At 35.7% G+C, this 13,473-nt stretch overlaps 1 protein-coding gene across 13 annotated transcripts in view; it reads left to right on the plus strand.

Annotated features, from left to right (window-relative positions):
- PDE7A (phosphodiesterase 7A) overlaps positions 1–13,473 on the plus strand; it is a 97,714-nt gene that overhangs the window by 59,518 nt on the left and 24,723 nt on the right. For all 13 annotated transcript variants that reach the window (XR_016021703.1, XR_016021699.1, XR_016021700.1 and 10 more), the window contains exons 4-7: positions 2,499–2,650; positions 4,405–4,468; positions 10,810–10,905; positions 13,076–13,176. Coding sequence is in view for 4 of the 13 variants with exons in the window: in XM_019710689.3 (XP_019566248.2) it covers positions 2,499–2,650; positions 4,405–4,468; positions 10,810–10,905; positions 13,076–13,176 (413 nt within the window). In the remaining 9 variants the exon portion in view is untranslated. The remainder of the gene's footprint in view (positions 1–2,498; positions 2,651–4,404; positions 4,469–10,809; positions 10,906–13,075; positions 13,177–13,473) is intronic.

Genomic DNA, 13,473 nt, shown 5'->3' on the forward strand with positions numbered 1-13,473 from the left:
AAAAATTAATATAAGACCCGGTCTTATTTTTGGGGAAATACAGTATTAGTATATATGCATGTGCATACCCATAATGCAGTGTAATTGCCAGTAGTAAAATTATTACCATTTGTATGTAAGATAAATTGAAGTCATGCTCATGACCTTGAACTCGTTTAGGTTACTGTTCCATAATGGATAGAATATGTGTCTTCTGCAACATTTCGTGAAACTATGAAGTACCTTATAATACAGAGATAGTGGTGCTAGTATTGTATCAACTAGACCTCATCTGCTCCCCATATATTTGTAAAAGGCGAAAGATTTATGCGACCTGAAGAGAAACCAGAGTACTCCCATATATTTGTGCCATTCCATTCTGTCTCTTCCAGATCTATTCTAGGAGAAGACTAGAAAGGTTACATTAAATACTTACGTTCCTGTACATTAGCTTTTTTTCTGTGTTGCTTTTTGTACATATTTTCATCTAAGTAAGAATAATTTTAAATAATGGTATGCATACAATTTTTATAATAAACAGTTAACAAACAATACTGTGAAGATACGAGTAATACTGTGGACACAGGCATTGTAAACAGACATCTGTGCTTTAAAATCCATTTGTCACCTGTTATTGGCTGTATGTCCTTGGGCAGGTTACTTAACCTCTTGTAGATTCAGTATTCTCGTAGGTAAAGTGGAGGATAATATTTATCTTTTGAGATTGCTGAAGGCTAAATGACATACTTTTTGTAAAGCAAATAACGTTGCTTTCACTGAACTTAGGCTACCCTAGTTTCCTCAAACATACTAATTCTAGTTCAAACATAATCACTTGACATTAATAGTTTACCATTTGGTTCCAGTCCTTTTAATGTGCATTACATTGATAAAGATAAAAATTTAACTCCACAGTTGTTCTAGATGTTTTCTATTTTAGACTCACTGGAATGAAAAATAAGGAAGTAAACCTTATAACAATGTGCATTATTTTATTTCTCGCTTATGTGAGTATACAGAAACCTCAAAACTCATCAGATATCCCAAAAACAGTATGCATGTATTCAACATGTATTCAGTATGTTTTACACATACCTACTTGGCACTATTATTAGGCTTTGGAATACAGAGATAAAAAAATAGTTTGTGCCTGCGTTAGAGGTCATCGTTTGTTGAAGGAGAAAGGTACATAAGCAGTTATAATGCAATATCAGAAGTAGTCTCATGGGTGTCTGCACGGGGAACGATGACAACCCAGAGGCCATGCTTCCCATCTCTCTCAGATGTGTATGTGCAGGTGTTCAGGTGTGCTTCCCAGGTGAGGTGACACCTGAGTCGAATTTGGAGAGAGCCAGAACCTGGGACGGGGAAGCTCCATCTCTTCCAGGCTAAGGAGATGGAGTTCGTTATAAGATAATGAGGAGCCAATGAATACTTTTATTTAGAGCAACATGAACAGATTTGTAACTTACGATAATTAACTAGAAGCACACCTGCAAGCAATGGCATCAGCATCGATTTTGTCATCTGTATTGCCACCATTTATGTAACACCTGTTACATATCTGACTTGTGTATACGTTATCTCATTTAATCCAGAACCCTTTGTATGAGATAGCATCACTATTATTTTATAGATTAAATAGAGGAGTTAGTGAATGACACACAGGAGAGAATATGTTTGATTACCTGCCTTTCCACCTGGTGATTCTAAGTTAATGGGAGTTAAGATGAGAGATGATGATTTATTGATCCTTCATCTTGGTTTTCATGAGTTTATATTGTGAACATTTCACTGAATTTAGTTTGATTCTAGAATTTAAAGATACCATGTTCCCTAGAGATAACTTTTAACCCAAGTCTTTGTTGCTCTAAGAAACTTTGGTTTATTCTTACACGAGAAGGAAAAGTCTGTTAGACTAACAGAAAGAGAACATTTCAGTCTCCAATGAGGAACCACCTTTTCTAGAATTTGTCGTCATACGTAATTTTTATCCCTATCCTTTAGATCTCTTACAGGATATAAACTATTTTATTCTGCATTCCATTTCCTTTTTCCCTAAATTATCTTAGGGAAATATTTGAAATGATACCTTATTAGGATTTGAGATGTGTAATTGCTGAAGTCTTATGTAACTTGAGACCTGGCTTCTCAAATATGAAGCATAGTTTGAAGCTAGAGTTTGTCTTTCTGCTCCATAATGTGTATATAGTGTATTGAAGCAATCGAGTGAGGGATAATTCTTGGAAGTTAAAAACCAGACAAACAAAAAACTAATTAGTAATCTAGCCCCACTCCACATTATTAGCTTTCTGAATGCTGTCAAAATTACATATTTATCTCTTCGTTTTTAGTTATTTAATTGAAAATACAAATAAAGTACCTCTTCTTTCCTAGAAATGTGGTATAGCAATTAATTAATTTAAAATAATATTTGTGTATAACTAGAAAAGGGTATTACAAAGATAGTATATGCAGTTTTGCGTTGCTATACTCACCTTTTACTCCTTTTATTTCAGCTCAATCTGAAATTGAAGTTTCTGTGTCTGCAAGAAATATCAGAAGGTTACTAAGTTTCCAGCGATATCTTAGATCTTCACGCTTTTTTCGTGGTACTACCGTTTCAAATTCTCTAAACATTTTAGATGATGATTATAATGGACAAGCCAAGGTGGGTATAGCTTTTTCAAGAAAATGTTAATTTTTTGATAAGTTTAACGAAGCCTTTTTTTCCCTATACAGTACTGATTTATGGAGTCTTTTTGTATGAGAAAGTCATTTAAGCCCATTTTTCAGGTTTTTCCTTTAGAGTAGCTGTTCATTTCATGATTAGGTATTACAGAGCAAGGGGCATTTTTGAAGTAACTAAATAAATGAAAGTGTTTTCATTTATTATGACATTAAGTAAAAAGTAGATCAATAAAACATTAAACTATAAGATCACACAGACTGTTAATGCTGGGAAGAATATTATGGATTATCTGATCGAATTTCTGTGTTCAGTAGATAAGGAAATGATGGCCTAATTGAGCAAGAGACTTGTTTGAGCCCACCCTCCTGATTCAGAGGTAAACCAGTACAGCAAGTTAGGTCTCATGACTTTCAGACGAATGATTTTTCATAGTCTCTTGCATCAATGAGGTATTTTGAGAATTTAGGTGTGTGTTAATTATATCCAGTGATTTTGAGCATTATTTTCTTACAATAAATGTTTTAATGAAAGTGGAGATTAGGTGAGCTTGTTTTTGACCAAATGAGAATTTTTAATAATCTTACATTTCTAATATTTTTTAAATTAGTCTTTGACTTAATATTTCAGGCCAGATTTTGTAAATGTGTGTAGATAGGGCTGGGGTACTTTTATGATGACATTCAAGTGGAAAAAATTTGCTTCCCTGTTTGATAAAAGAAATCAATGGAAAGTGTTCATGATTTTTTTTAAAAAATCTAACGAGTTCTGCGTTTTAGAATGAGAATATTGATCTGTGTGTAATTGTATCATAATTGATCTCTTCTAGTAGTATCTATGCTTATGTCAATTTATTCATAAATGCATGCATACAACAATGAACTTTTGGAAACAGTAAAATTTTTTTTCTTAAAAATAAAGTCCACAGAATTTTTAAGTTGCATATATATAGTGTAAAAATATAATCTATTTGGTTTTTAGGGTCACTGTGTGGTTTGTTTGCTTGGCTGAAGTACACATCAATCTAAAAATTAACGCAGTATATGCTATTATTTTATAAGGATATTTAAAGAATATAAATAAATGCCCATAAGTTTGGAGTACTTTTTAAGAAAATGAGTAGCAAATAATTTAAGCATGGTATGGCATAGATTTCAGGTGCCTAGGTTCCTGAATCGGACTGCCTGAGTTAAGACCCCAGCTCTATTACTGTCTAGCTGAGCAAGTTACTTACTTGTTGCCTGTTTCCCCCATCTATAAATGAGGATTGAAAACAATGCCTCTTGATAGTGTTGGTGTGAATAGTGAGAGTGAGTAAAGCACTTTTTAACAGCACCTGGAATATAGTAAGTACTCAGTTATTATAACATTTTTACTAGATTTTTAAAATCTAGTTTCTGGACCATGCAACGTCTGAATCACACTTCTGTGAGTTATGTTAGAATTCTTGAAAGATTGTGGGCGTATAGGAACATGTTGAAAGAAACACTAACCTTACCTGTACATTCATTACTTGGAAAACAAAATAATATTTGTTTTTTTTAATGGAGTTTAATCCCTTCAGACCTTTTTTGGAGCCAGTTGGAAAAGTCATGATTAAAAGGACAATGATATTTAGCATTTCTTAAAGTAAATCAGTCACTTACCATTTTCATTAACTTTTCTGAACTATCTATAAAAGATGGAGAGTGTTATTGACATTAAATTATAGTAGGAATGTTTGGTTTTCATTTCAGTGTATGCTGGGAAAAGTTGGAAATTGGAATTTTGATATCTTTCTGTTTGATAGACTAACAAATGGTAAGTGAAGAATTTGACTTTCTCAAAGTAATGTATTGTCTAGATTGATACATTGATGGATTATTGCTTTCATTTACTTTGCTTTCATTTACAAGCCCTCTGCTGGTAGAGGGGCCATCATTTTGTCCCTTCTTTATGACTGATTTATAAGCCGGGAGAATCAATCTCATAATTTCAGTTTTTGATTATTCTTATCAGCAATCCAAAAAGTCATCAGTTGGCCATCCCTAATTAATGCTACTATTACCAGTAACCCAAAGTGAGAGTTATTATATCATGTTCTTGTTTTTTCTTTTTTGGTTTCTTTTGGATTGTGGGCATTTACAATGGCATCTTCTGATGCCATATTCCAGCTTTGATAGCTACGGATACTGTGTTTCCCCGAAAATAAGACCTAGCCGGACAATCAGCTCTAATAAGTCTTTTGGAGCAAAAATTAACATAAGACCCGGTCTTATATTATATTACATTATATAAGACCCCATCTTATAGTAAAATAAGACCGGGTCTTATCTTTCATTTTGCTCCAAAAGACTCATTAGAGCTGATTGTCCGGCTAGGTCTTACTTTCAGGGAAACACAGTATGTGGTAGATGAACAACTTTTCGAGAGCTAGCCTTTCTTCTAGCTTTGTGATTCTCAGGCTTTTCTTTCTCCACTCTCTTGGGAGATATGGCATATGTGGTTCCCTCTGGCACTACTTCTCCATGGTGGCGTGGGGAAGAGCTTCTTTAGGGGGCTTATTAGAATCTACAGAGTAAGAGTGCTTTGAAGAAAAACAGGTGATTCTGCTTTGTTCACCCCCTCCTGAGTTTTGTTTTGGGGAGAGGGTTCATGTTCCCTTACTCTTTGTGGGAACAGGAACAGGATTCCTTTTGGGAAATCAGTTTTTTTTAAGCGTTTTTAAAAAATAAAGTTAACATACAATATTAGTTTCAGGTATACACGGTAGTTATTCAATGTATATATACTTAAAGAAGTGATCACCATAAGTCCAGCAACCAACTGACACTGGAAATCAGTTTTATTTGGCATAAAAAAATTGGTGGTACATGTAGTTCAACTAGACTTTGCCCCTTTTGTCTAAATACCTTTTAAATAAATGAAGCAGAGTGGAGAGTACACTGAGAGGAAGTCAGTTCTTACGGTGCAGATGTAATAAATGTGTGGTTCACTGCTATACTTTAAAATCACCTCTCTTTTTTTTCTCATTTTATTTTGGAATGAAGTTCCTTTTGTAAGGAAGCCAAGTATGGAAAATGCACAAGCAAATACAACTTTATGCATCTTGAGAATCAGTGTGGTTCTAGCTTTGTAGTATCACTACATTATTCCCTCTAAGCTGTGTGGCGCACTTAAGTGAAAATACCTTTGTAATCACCTTCTGATTGTCCACACACTATTGACAGAAAATAAATCGATGGATCTCAGGCATAATTGTAAAGAGAGTAAAGCTTACCTTATCAGCAAAACCCCCTTCCCAGTTAGTTCCCTGCCTTTTTGTTTTTCCCCTTTTCTATTTTTCTCCCCTCTCCTTTGCCCTTTGGTGACTGAGCGAGTGTTGTATTCCTCTCCCTGCCCCCACTTTGGCCTGTCCACACAGGACAGGCTCTGATGTCATTTATACAGTTGTCCTTCTCTTCAGCCTTCCCCTTTTTGGAAATACAAGTGGTGAACTGTCAGGTGGCTGGGCTGCTACTGGGTCTGGGAAACTCCCTTTCCTAACTCAACACGAATATTACTTTAGTTATCTCAAGGTAATACAAATAAAAGAATGCCACACTTAGCACCTTCAAGGTTTAGCCTTGTATAAACTAATAGTTCATAGCCTAGTATTAGTCTACTGGGACATTTGTCACTGTTGAAATAATTGATCTCTAAATTTTGTTTTTTAAAAGTGCTAGTCAGGGGGCTTGGTGATGAAAGTGGAGGAAGTTTGGATCGTGTAGGATGGGCAGAAGTAAAAGCCCACTATTTTAATTAATTTGTTTTCCCTTTAATCACCTCACTCCTTTCTGTGGAGAAGATAGCTGAATGGTTTCTACATAGAGTTTAGTTAGCTACCCACCTGTGATTTTACAGATGGTGATAAATATATTCAGTTAACTACAGCCACGAAAAAGTTACAGGAATTCTATACATGAAGAGATATTATCGAGAAACAAATGGGCAGAAGAAAATTCCTTTAACTTGGCATTATTTAATCAGCACTACTTTCATTTCAAAATGGCTTAGCGTGAAATGAATTCTGGGTGATATATGTACATGGGATCCAAATGTATAGTTTTCCCTGCTTGTTTTTGGTCCAATACTTTCTGTATTTCTTACTCTGGTAATTTCCCAAATGGTCCTGTAGGGAAGACAGGGAGGAGGCAAAATCAGTGATTGCCGCCAAGACAAACGGTCCCTGTCTGTCCGCTGTGAGGAGGGAAGTAGTTACTGTCCGGTAGGGTATATTTCATGTTCCTTTTACAGGAATGAGAGTTAGGTTATGTGAGGTAACAGGATGTGCCTCGTCACCCTTCGTCATGTGAGGACCCTCGTTCCAGGTCTGTGTTATGCAGGCAGCCCAATGCTGCCAGCTCCCCCCCGGAATCACATTCGAAAAACTATCAAAGGCTGCTCTACCTTCGGCAGTCCTATGCTTTGGTCTGTTTTTATGAGGGTAGCTTTTCTGTAAGTACAGTTTTCTTGTCCAATAAAGTGTTTGTTTCCATTTTCATATAAAACAAGTTCTTCTGTGCCTGTTTCTTGTTTAACGCATCAACTAAGCATCACTTGTTTTGAAATCTTTCATTGATTTGTGTTCTTATTCACTGGTATTAAAATATTCAGGTGTATCTTATAAACTGAAAATGAGAAAAAAATGTTGCATGCAGTTTTTCAATTTGGTATGGATTGTGCACTTGAATAGATTGGTTCTTATTAGATTCCTGGAAAGTTCTTGGTGGAAGACGTCACATATATTTCTTGCAGTTTGCCTGAATTCCCAAAGAGGGTATTTTGCTATTAGATTGTAGCTTTCTTAAAACTTATTCCTAGAAATCGGTAATTTGTTTCATTAGGTTTGGGAAACGATTTTGGGAGAACACTATCATAACCTAAACATACAGAATGAATATACATTTTTAAAAATTTGAAGTATAGTTTACATATAACATTGTATTAGCTTCAGGTGTACAATATAATGGTTTGATATTTGTATATACTGCAAAATAATCACAATAAATTTAGTTAGCATGTGTCACCATACACTGTTATAAAAATTATTTTCTTGTGATGAGAACTTTTAAGATCTACTCTCTTAGCAACTTTCAAATATGCAATACGGTATTATTACCAATAGTCACCATGCTGAACATTACATTTCCAGGGCTTATTTATATATTTTATACTGGGAATTTGTACATTTTGATCCCCTCCACCCATTTTATCCACCCCCAACCCTCACCTCTGGCAACCACCAATCTGTTCTCTGTATCTATGAGGTCAATTTTTTGTTTTTGTTTTTAGGTTCCACATATAAGTGAGGTTATGTGGCATTTCTCTTTCTTGGACTTATTTTACTTAGCATGCCCTCAGAGTTCATCCACATTGTCACAAATGGCAAGATTCCCTTTTTTGTGGCTGGATTATGTTCGCGCGCGCGCGCGCGCGTGTGTGTGTGTGTGTGTGTGTGTGTGTGTGTGAGAGAGAGAGAGAGAGAGAGAGAGAGAGAGAGACATTTTCTGTACTCATCCATTGATGGACACTTCTTTTCATGTCTTGGCTATTGTAAATACGCGGCAGAGAACATGGAGGTGCATGTAATTTTTCGAATTAATGTTTTCGTTTTCTTTAGATAAATACCCAGAACTGGAATTGCTGGATCATAAAGTAGTTCTATTTTTAATTTTTTTGAGGAACCTCCATAGTCTTTTCCATAGTGGCTGCACCAATTTGCAATCCCACCAGCAGTACATAAGGTTTCCCTTTTCTCCACATCCTTGCCAGCACTTCTTATATTTTTGATAATAGCCATTCTGACCAGTGTGAGGTGATATCTCGTTGTAGTTTCATTTGCATTTCCCTGATGATTAGTGATGTTGAGCACATTTTCATTTACCTGTTGGACATGTATGTCTTCTTTGGAAAATTTTCTGTTCAGATCCTCTGCCCATTTTTAAATTGGATAGTTTGTTTGACTATACATTCTGAAATACCTTTGGATATACCCAAAGAAAAGTTGGTTGTTACAACATTAATAACAGAAATATAACTCACTTTTTCACAAGTGCTTCTAAACTCATGTCTGCTTCTGGGCTCATGTCTGTACCAGTAGAGTGTTATCAGGATTTGAATGAATCTTAACATTTAATTTAATAAAAAGAAAATATTTCAATTTTTTTTTTCCCTTTTCAAGGTAATATGTCAGGTAGTTTAAAAAATAAATTTCTTTTGGGTTGCTACATGCTTTTCAGTATTCTATAATCCTTCCTAAATATTTTTACAAAAAAATTTCAATGTGGGACTAGTTAGGCCTTTCATACATTTTTATAAGAATCATATAAAAATAGATTTCTTTAGGGAATACTAGAATCATGTTTATGTTACTGTTATTGTCTGAATGCACGTAGTAATTATGCATTCATACCCTTTAAAACACAGTCTATTTAATTGTTAAAATAATATAGTATGTGTGTCCTATAGAGGAAATCTACAAAACTTTGAGAAATAATGGAAGGTACAAAAAATGGAGAGTTATACCTTGGAAGGGAAAACTAGACATTATAAAAATGTTTTTCCAAAAACATGAAGTTTTTCCAAATTTAATTTCTACACTTGGTGTGACTGCAGTTGGTCAAGGACAAAGGAGTGGAAGTGAGGGTGAAACTGATCCCCATTACGTGTAGCAGCTCCTTTAGAAAACTTGGCTTGTAGGGGAATCGAGAGGGTGACAATCGGAGGGGCCAAGAGAGTTGGAGATTCTTTATAGTTTCAAGGGTAAGAGAATCGCAATCATGTCTGAGTGCTGATGCTGATACCGGGACAGCAGAGGGAGGGAGGGATGTTTGGATTCAGTGGGACTAGGGTGGGGGGAGCTGTGGAGGAGTAGAGGGATTGGCTTCGGGAAGAAAGGGAAATTTGTCTGTTGTGTCTATGAGTGTTTGTTTCTTTTTTTGTCTTGTTCCTTTGTTGCTTTCAGTTTTATATCCCACATATCAGTGAAGTCGAATGGTTCTTGACTTTCTGTCTGACTTATTTCACTTAGCATAATAATCTCAAGATCCATCCATGTTGTCGCAAATGGCAATATTTCATCTTTTCTTATGGTTGAGTAGTATTCCATTATGTATATATACCACATCTTCTTTAGCCAATCATCTATTGAAGGACACATTGGTTGTTGGTTACCAGAGGGTAAGGGGGAAAAGGGGATATTAGAAGAGGATAAATGGGATCAAATATGTTGTGATGGAAGGAGAACTAACTCTGGGTGGTGAACACACAATGTGATATATAGAGGATGTATTACAGAATTGTACACATGAATCCTATGTAATATTACTAACCATTGTCATCCCAATAAATTTGAATTAAAGAAAATCATATCCAGTACAAAAAAAAGGGAAATTTGAGGTCTTGTATTTTTGTGTGAAATATGAGGTTGTTGAGAATGAGGGGGTGAATGGGCTGTGAGTATGTTGAAAGTTTAAGGAGAGAAGAGAAGGTTTGAAAATAAGCATTTTGGAATATGAAAGAGCCATGTCACTAGAAGAAGATTTTTCTTCTCCTCCCCTCTTCCAGCAACTTTCAGATTTTCTGCTGCAAGTATGGGAGAGGCAAGTAATTGAGTTCAGAGTTTGGTTCTTGAGGTGATTCCTCCTTCTGGCCCTGTGTGTTTCAGAATAAATACAACGTCCACCTAGCAAGGTTGCAGCCAAGGCAGTTTGCTCTGGGACATCCCTGTTCAGCTAAAATAGGGTGGTGGAGGGGCTGGTCCAGAAGAGGTTAGGGGCAGCCATGTTTTAATTGCTTTGGGATGCCTAAAACTCACTGTGGGACAATTTTCAAAGTTTTCCACTGATTCTAACTATTTTGGTGTCTTTTAAAAAAAAGTCAGTCTATTTGAAAATGTTTATCTTCTAGTTATTTGGTTGTGGAAAATGAAACAACAAAAAAATTTTTTTCTTAGAATGGAAAAAAAGATGTATTTGAAGTTCATAACTGGTAAAAATAACAAGATGTAAATTTTAGACAAAAAGTAAAAATTAGTATTCTACATGTTGTATATTCGAAACCCATATTTGGAAAAATAATGCAATTAATGTTAGCTACTAATATCGCTTTTTTTTTTTCAGGTAATAGTCTAGTAAGTTTAACCTTTCATTTATTTAGTCTTCATGGACTAATTGAGTACTTCCATTTAGATATGATGAAACTTCGTAGATTTTTAGGTAAGTGATTCTGACCCATTTGATAGTAATGAAATTTACACAAGAAATATATATATATATACTTATTTATATACTGATTTTATATATATATATATATATATATATATATATATATATATATAAAAACTTATTTATATACTGATTTTATATATATATATATATATATATATATATATATATATATATATAAAATCAGTTAACTATTGCTCTAAAACAAACCACCCCAAATTTAGTGGCTTAAAATGACACGTATTTATTTAGCTTCTCAGTCTGTGGGGCTGTCGAATGCTGCTTCTAGTCTGGCTGAGCTCATTTATGCGCTGCAGGTGACAACAGGTGAGCTGCATGGTGGCTTTGCAGGCCTTGGCTGGGACTTCAGCTGGAATACAGGGCCTGACCGGGCTGAACGAACTCTACATGGTCCTCTGTTAAATGAAAAGGAGACGGGGGAGTTTGGCACCATAATAGATTCACATTAAAAACAAAGAAAGAAATATTTATTTTACAATAAGCTGAGCTTGTTCAAAGAGTGGTGGCCAGTTTCCCAGAGAGCGCTGGCTCTTGGAGCCCCGGTCTCAGCGCTGGCCGGCCTCATTCTGCCACGTCCTGGCGGCCGGAGCAGGTCAGATGGAAATGAACTGCACCTCTCGGCAGAGAAGCTGCAAAGGCTCAAAGCCATGGGCGGAGGGGCTGGGGGAAAACTGGGACAGTTTGCAGTCAGTCTCTCTCCCATTGGCCACAGCTTTCTGATGAAGATGGCACAGTCTCTGTCCTTTTCTAAATTTTTGAAGGCAAAACTTTAAAAGATTGGGTACATTGCATTTAGGTCTCCTATTTTGATAAACTTCAAAGATTATCTTGAATATGTTTAAATGTGCAGGATGATAATTACTTAAGACTGCTCTGCTAGTGAAAAAAAGTTGTTTTTCACTGAATAAAAAAATGTTAGAAAAACATATTTTAGTATCATGAGGATTCTTTTTATTTTTTTAAGGAAGAAAATATTTTCTTTCCTCTTAAGTACCAAATTAAAATAAATGTATTACCTAGCACTTTTGAGAAACTTTTAATGCTCATTTATTTATAAATTGTCCGTAATACTGTACTAATACATAAATTATAAAACATATATAAAAATAGATATTAACAAGAGTATTTAAAAGGCTATTTTAAATGATAGGATCGAAGTAAAGACAGAATTCTGATGCTGTTTCCCTCTCACCAGTGGGTCATAGTTCACCACCTTGGGGTTGGTTCGCTTTACTTAGAAATCACTAGATTTTCATGTTATGCTTCTGAGGCCAGAGGGCAGGTTTGACGACAGCTGGGACAGCCCTACCCCTAATCCTAGTCTACTTTTACGTGATCATGTAACAGACACTGAGCAAAGGAGGCAGGATCAACAAGATCCATCCATACTATTGAGAAATGAATTCCAGATCCAAGACTTACCTCACTGATGATGTACCCATAGGTTCATTTTCTGTACCGCAGTATTTATACTATTTTGAATTTTTGTTCACTGATGAATTTCTAGTACTACTCAGAACAGTACCTGGCACAGTTAATACAGAGAGTGCCCAAAAAATGTGTACACACTTTAAGAAAGGAAAAAACTGTATTAAAATTGTAATACTCAGTATATACCGACAACAGAAGATGAATACAAGTCACGTTTGACTCCTGCAATTACAAGAGGTGCTCAGAGTGGTTACCATCAGCATAATTTTAATACAGTTTTTTCCTTTCTTAAAATGGGTATACATTTTTTTTTGGCACCCTCTGTATTTGTTGAATGAATTGTACTATTTTTATTAAACCAAGAGACTCTTTTTATCTGTTTAATAAAAACTACTTAAGACCGTTTTTTTTAAAAGAGAGTTTTGCAAAATGTTAGATTCACATTTAAAAAGAGAAAGAGAAAACACATTTATTTATAATTTTGAAATGAAGACCTTCTCATTAGTTTCAAACAAGTAATGAGCCAGAATGATATTGATTCTTTAGGTGTACATGTGAGTTATGAGGTGATTATCATCTCTGAATCTGGACAGTTAGCTGGTAGCCACTTGAAAAGCATAAGTGGAGAACTGATAATTTTCACAGTTTTTGTACGTGTACAAGCCTCCCATTTACAGTTAAATTTGGGGTCTTTTTTTCTTTGATGCAGTTATGATTCAAGAAGACTACCATAGTCAGAACCCTTACCACAACGCAGTCCACGCTGCAGATGTTACTCAGGCCATGCACTGTTACTTAAAAGAACCTAAGGTAAGGTGTCGATGTTTCCCGTAGGTGGGAATCCTAAGAAAGCCCCTTTGCTTTACTGCCTAGTGCTTTTCCTTCAGTTAGTGCTGTGACTCCAAATCAGAAGTTCCCTGAACTTCACAAGAATGAGGTGGAGCTGGATTGAGTTTCCAAACGTGGCTACATTTGAAAGCGCAGCAGCTGTGGAATTGGGTGATTGTTGAGCGAGCAGCTGGAGAGGCCAAGTGAGGGCGGATCACACAGAACCTCGGACGCTGTCTCAGGACGTTGGGCATTAAGCTGAGCTCCACGAGGGTGGGA

This window comes from Rhinolophus sinicus, chromosome 7 (assembly GCF_057876585.1).
Source record: "Rhinolophus sinicus isolate RSI-liver-muscle chromosome 7, RSI-T2T, whole genome shotgun sequence".
NCBI classification, from domain to species: domain Eukaryota; kingdom Metazoa; phylum Chordata; class Mammalia; order Chiroptera; family Rhinolophidae; genus Rhinolophus; species Rhinolophus sinicus.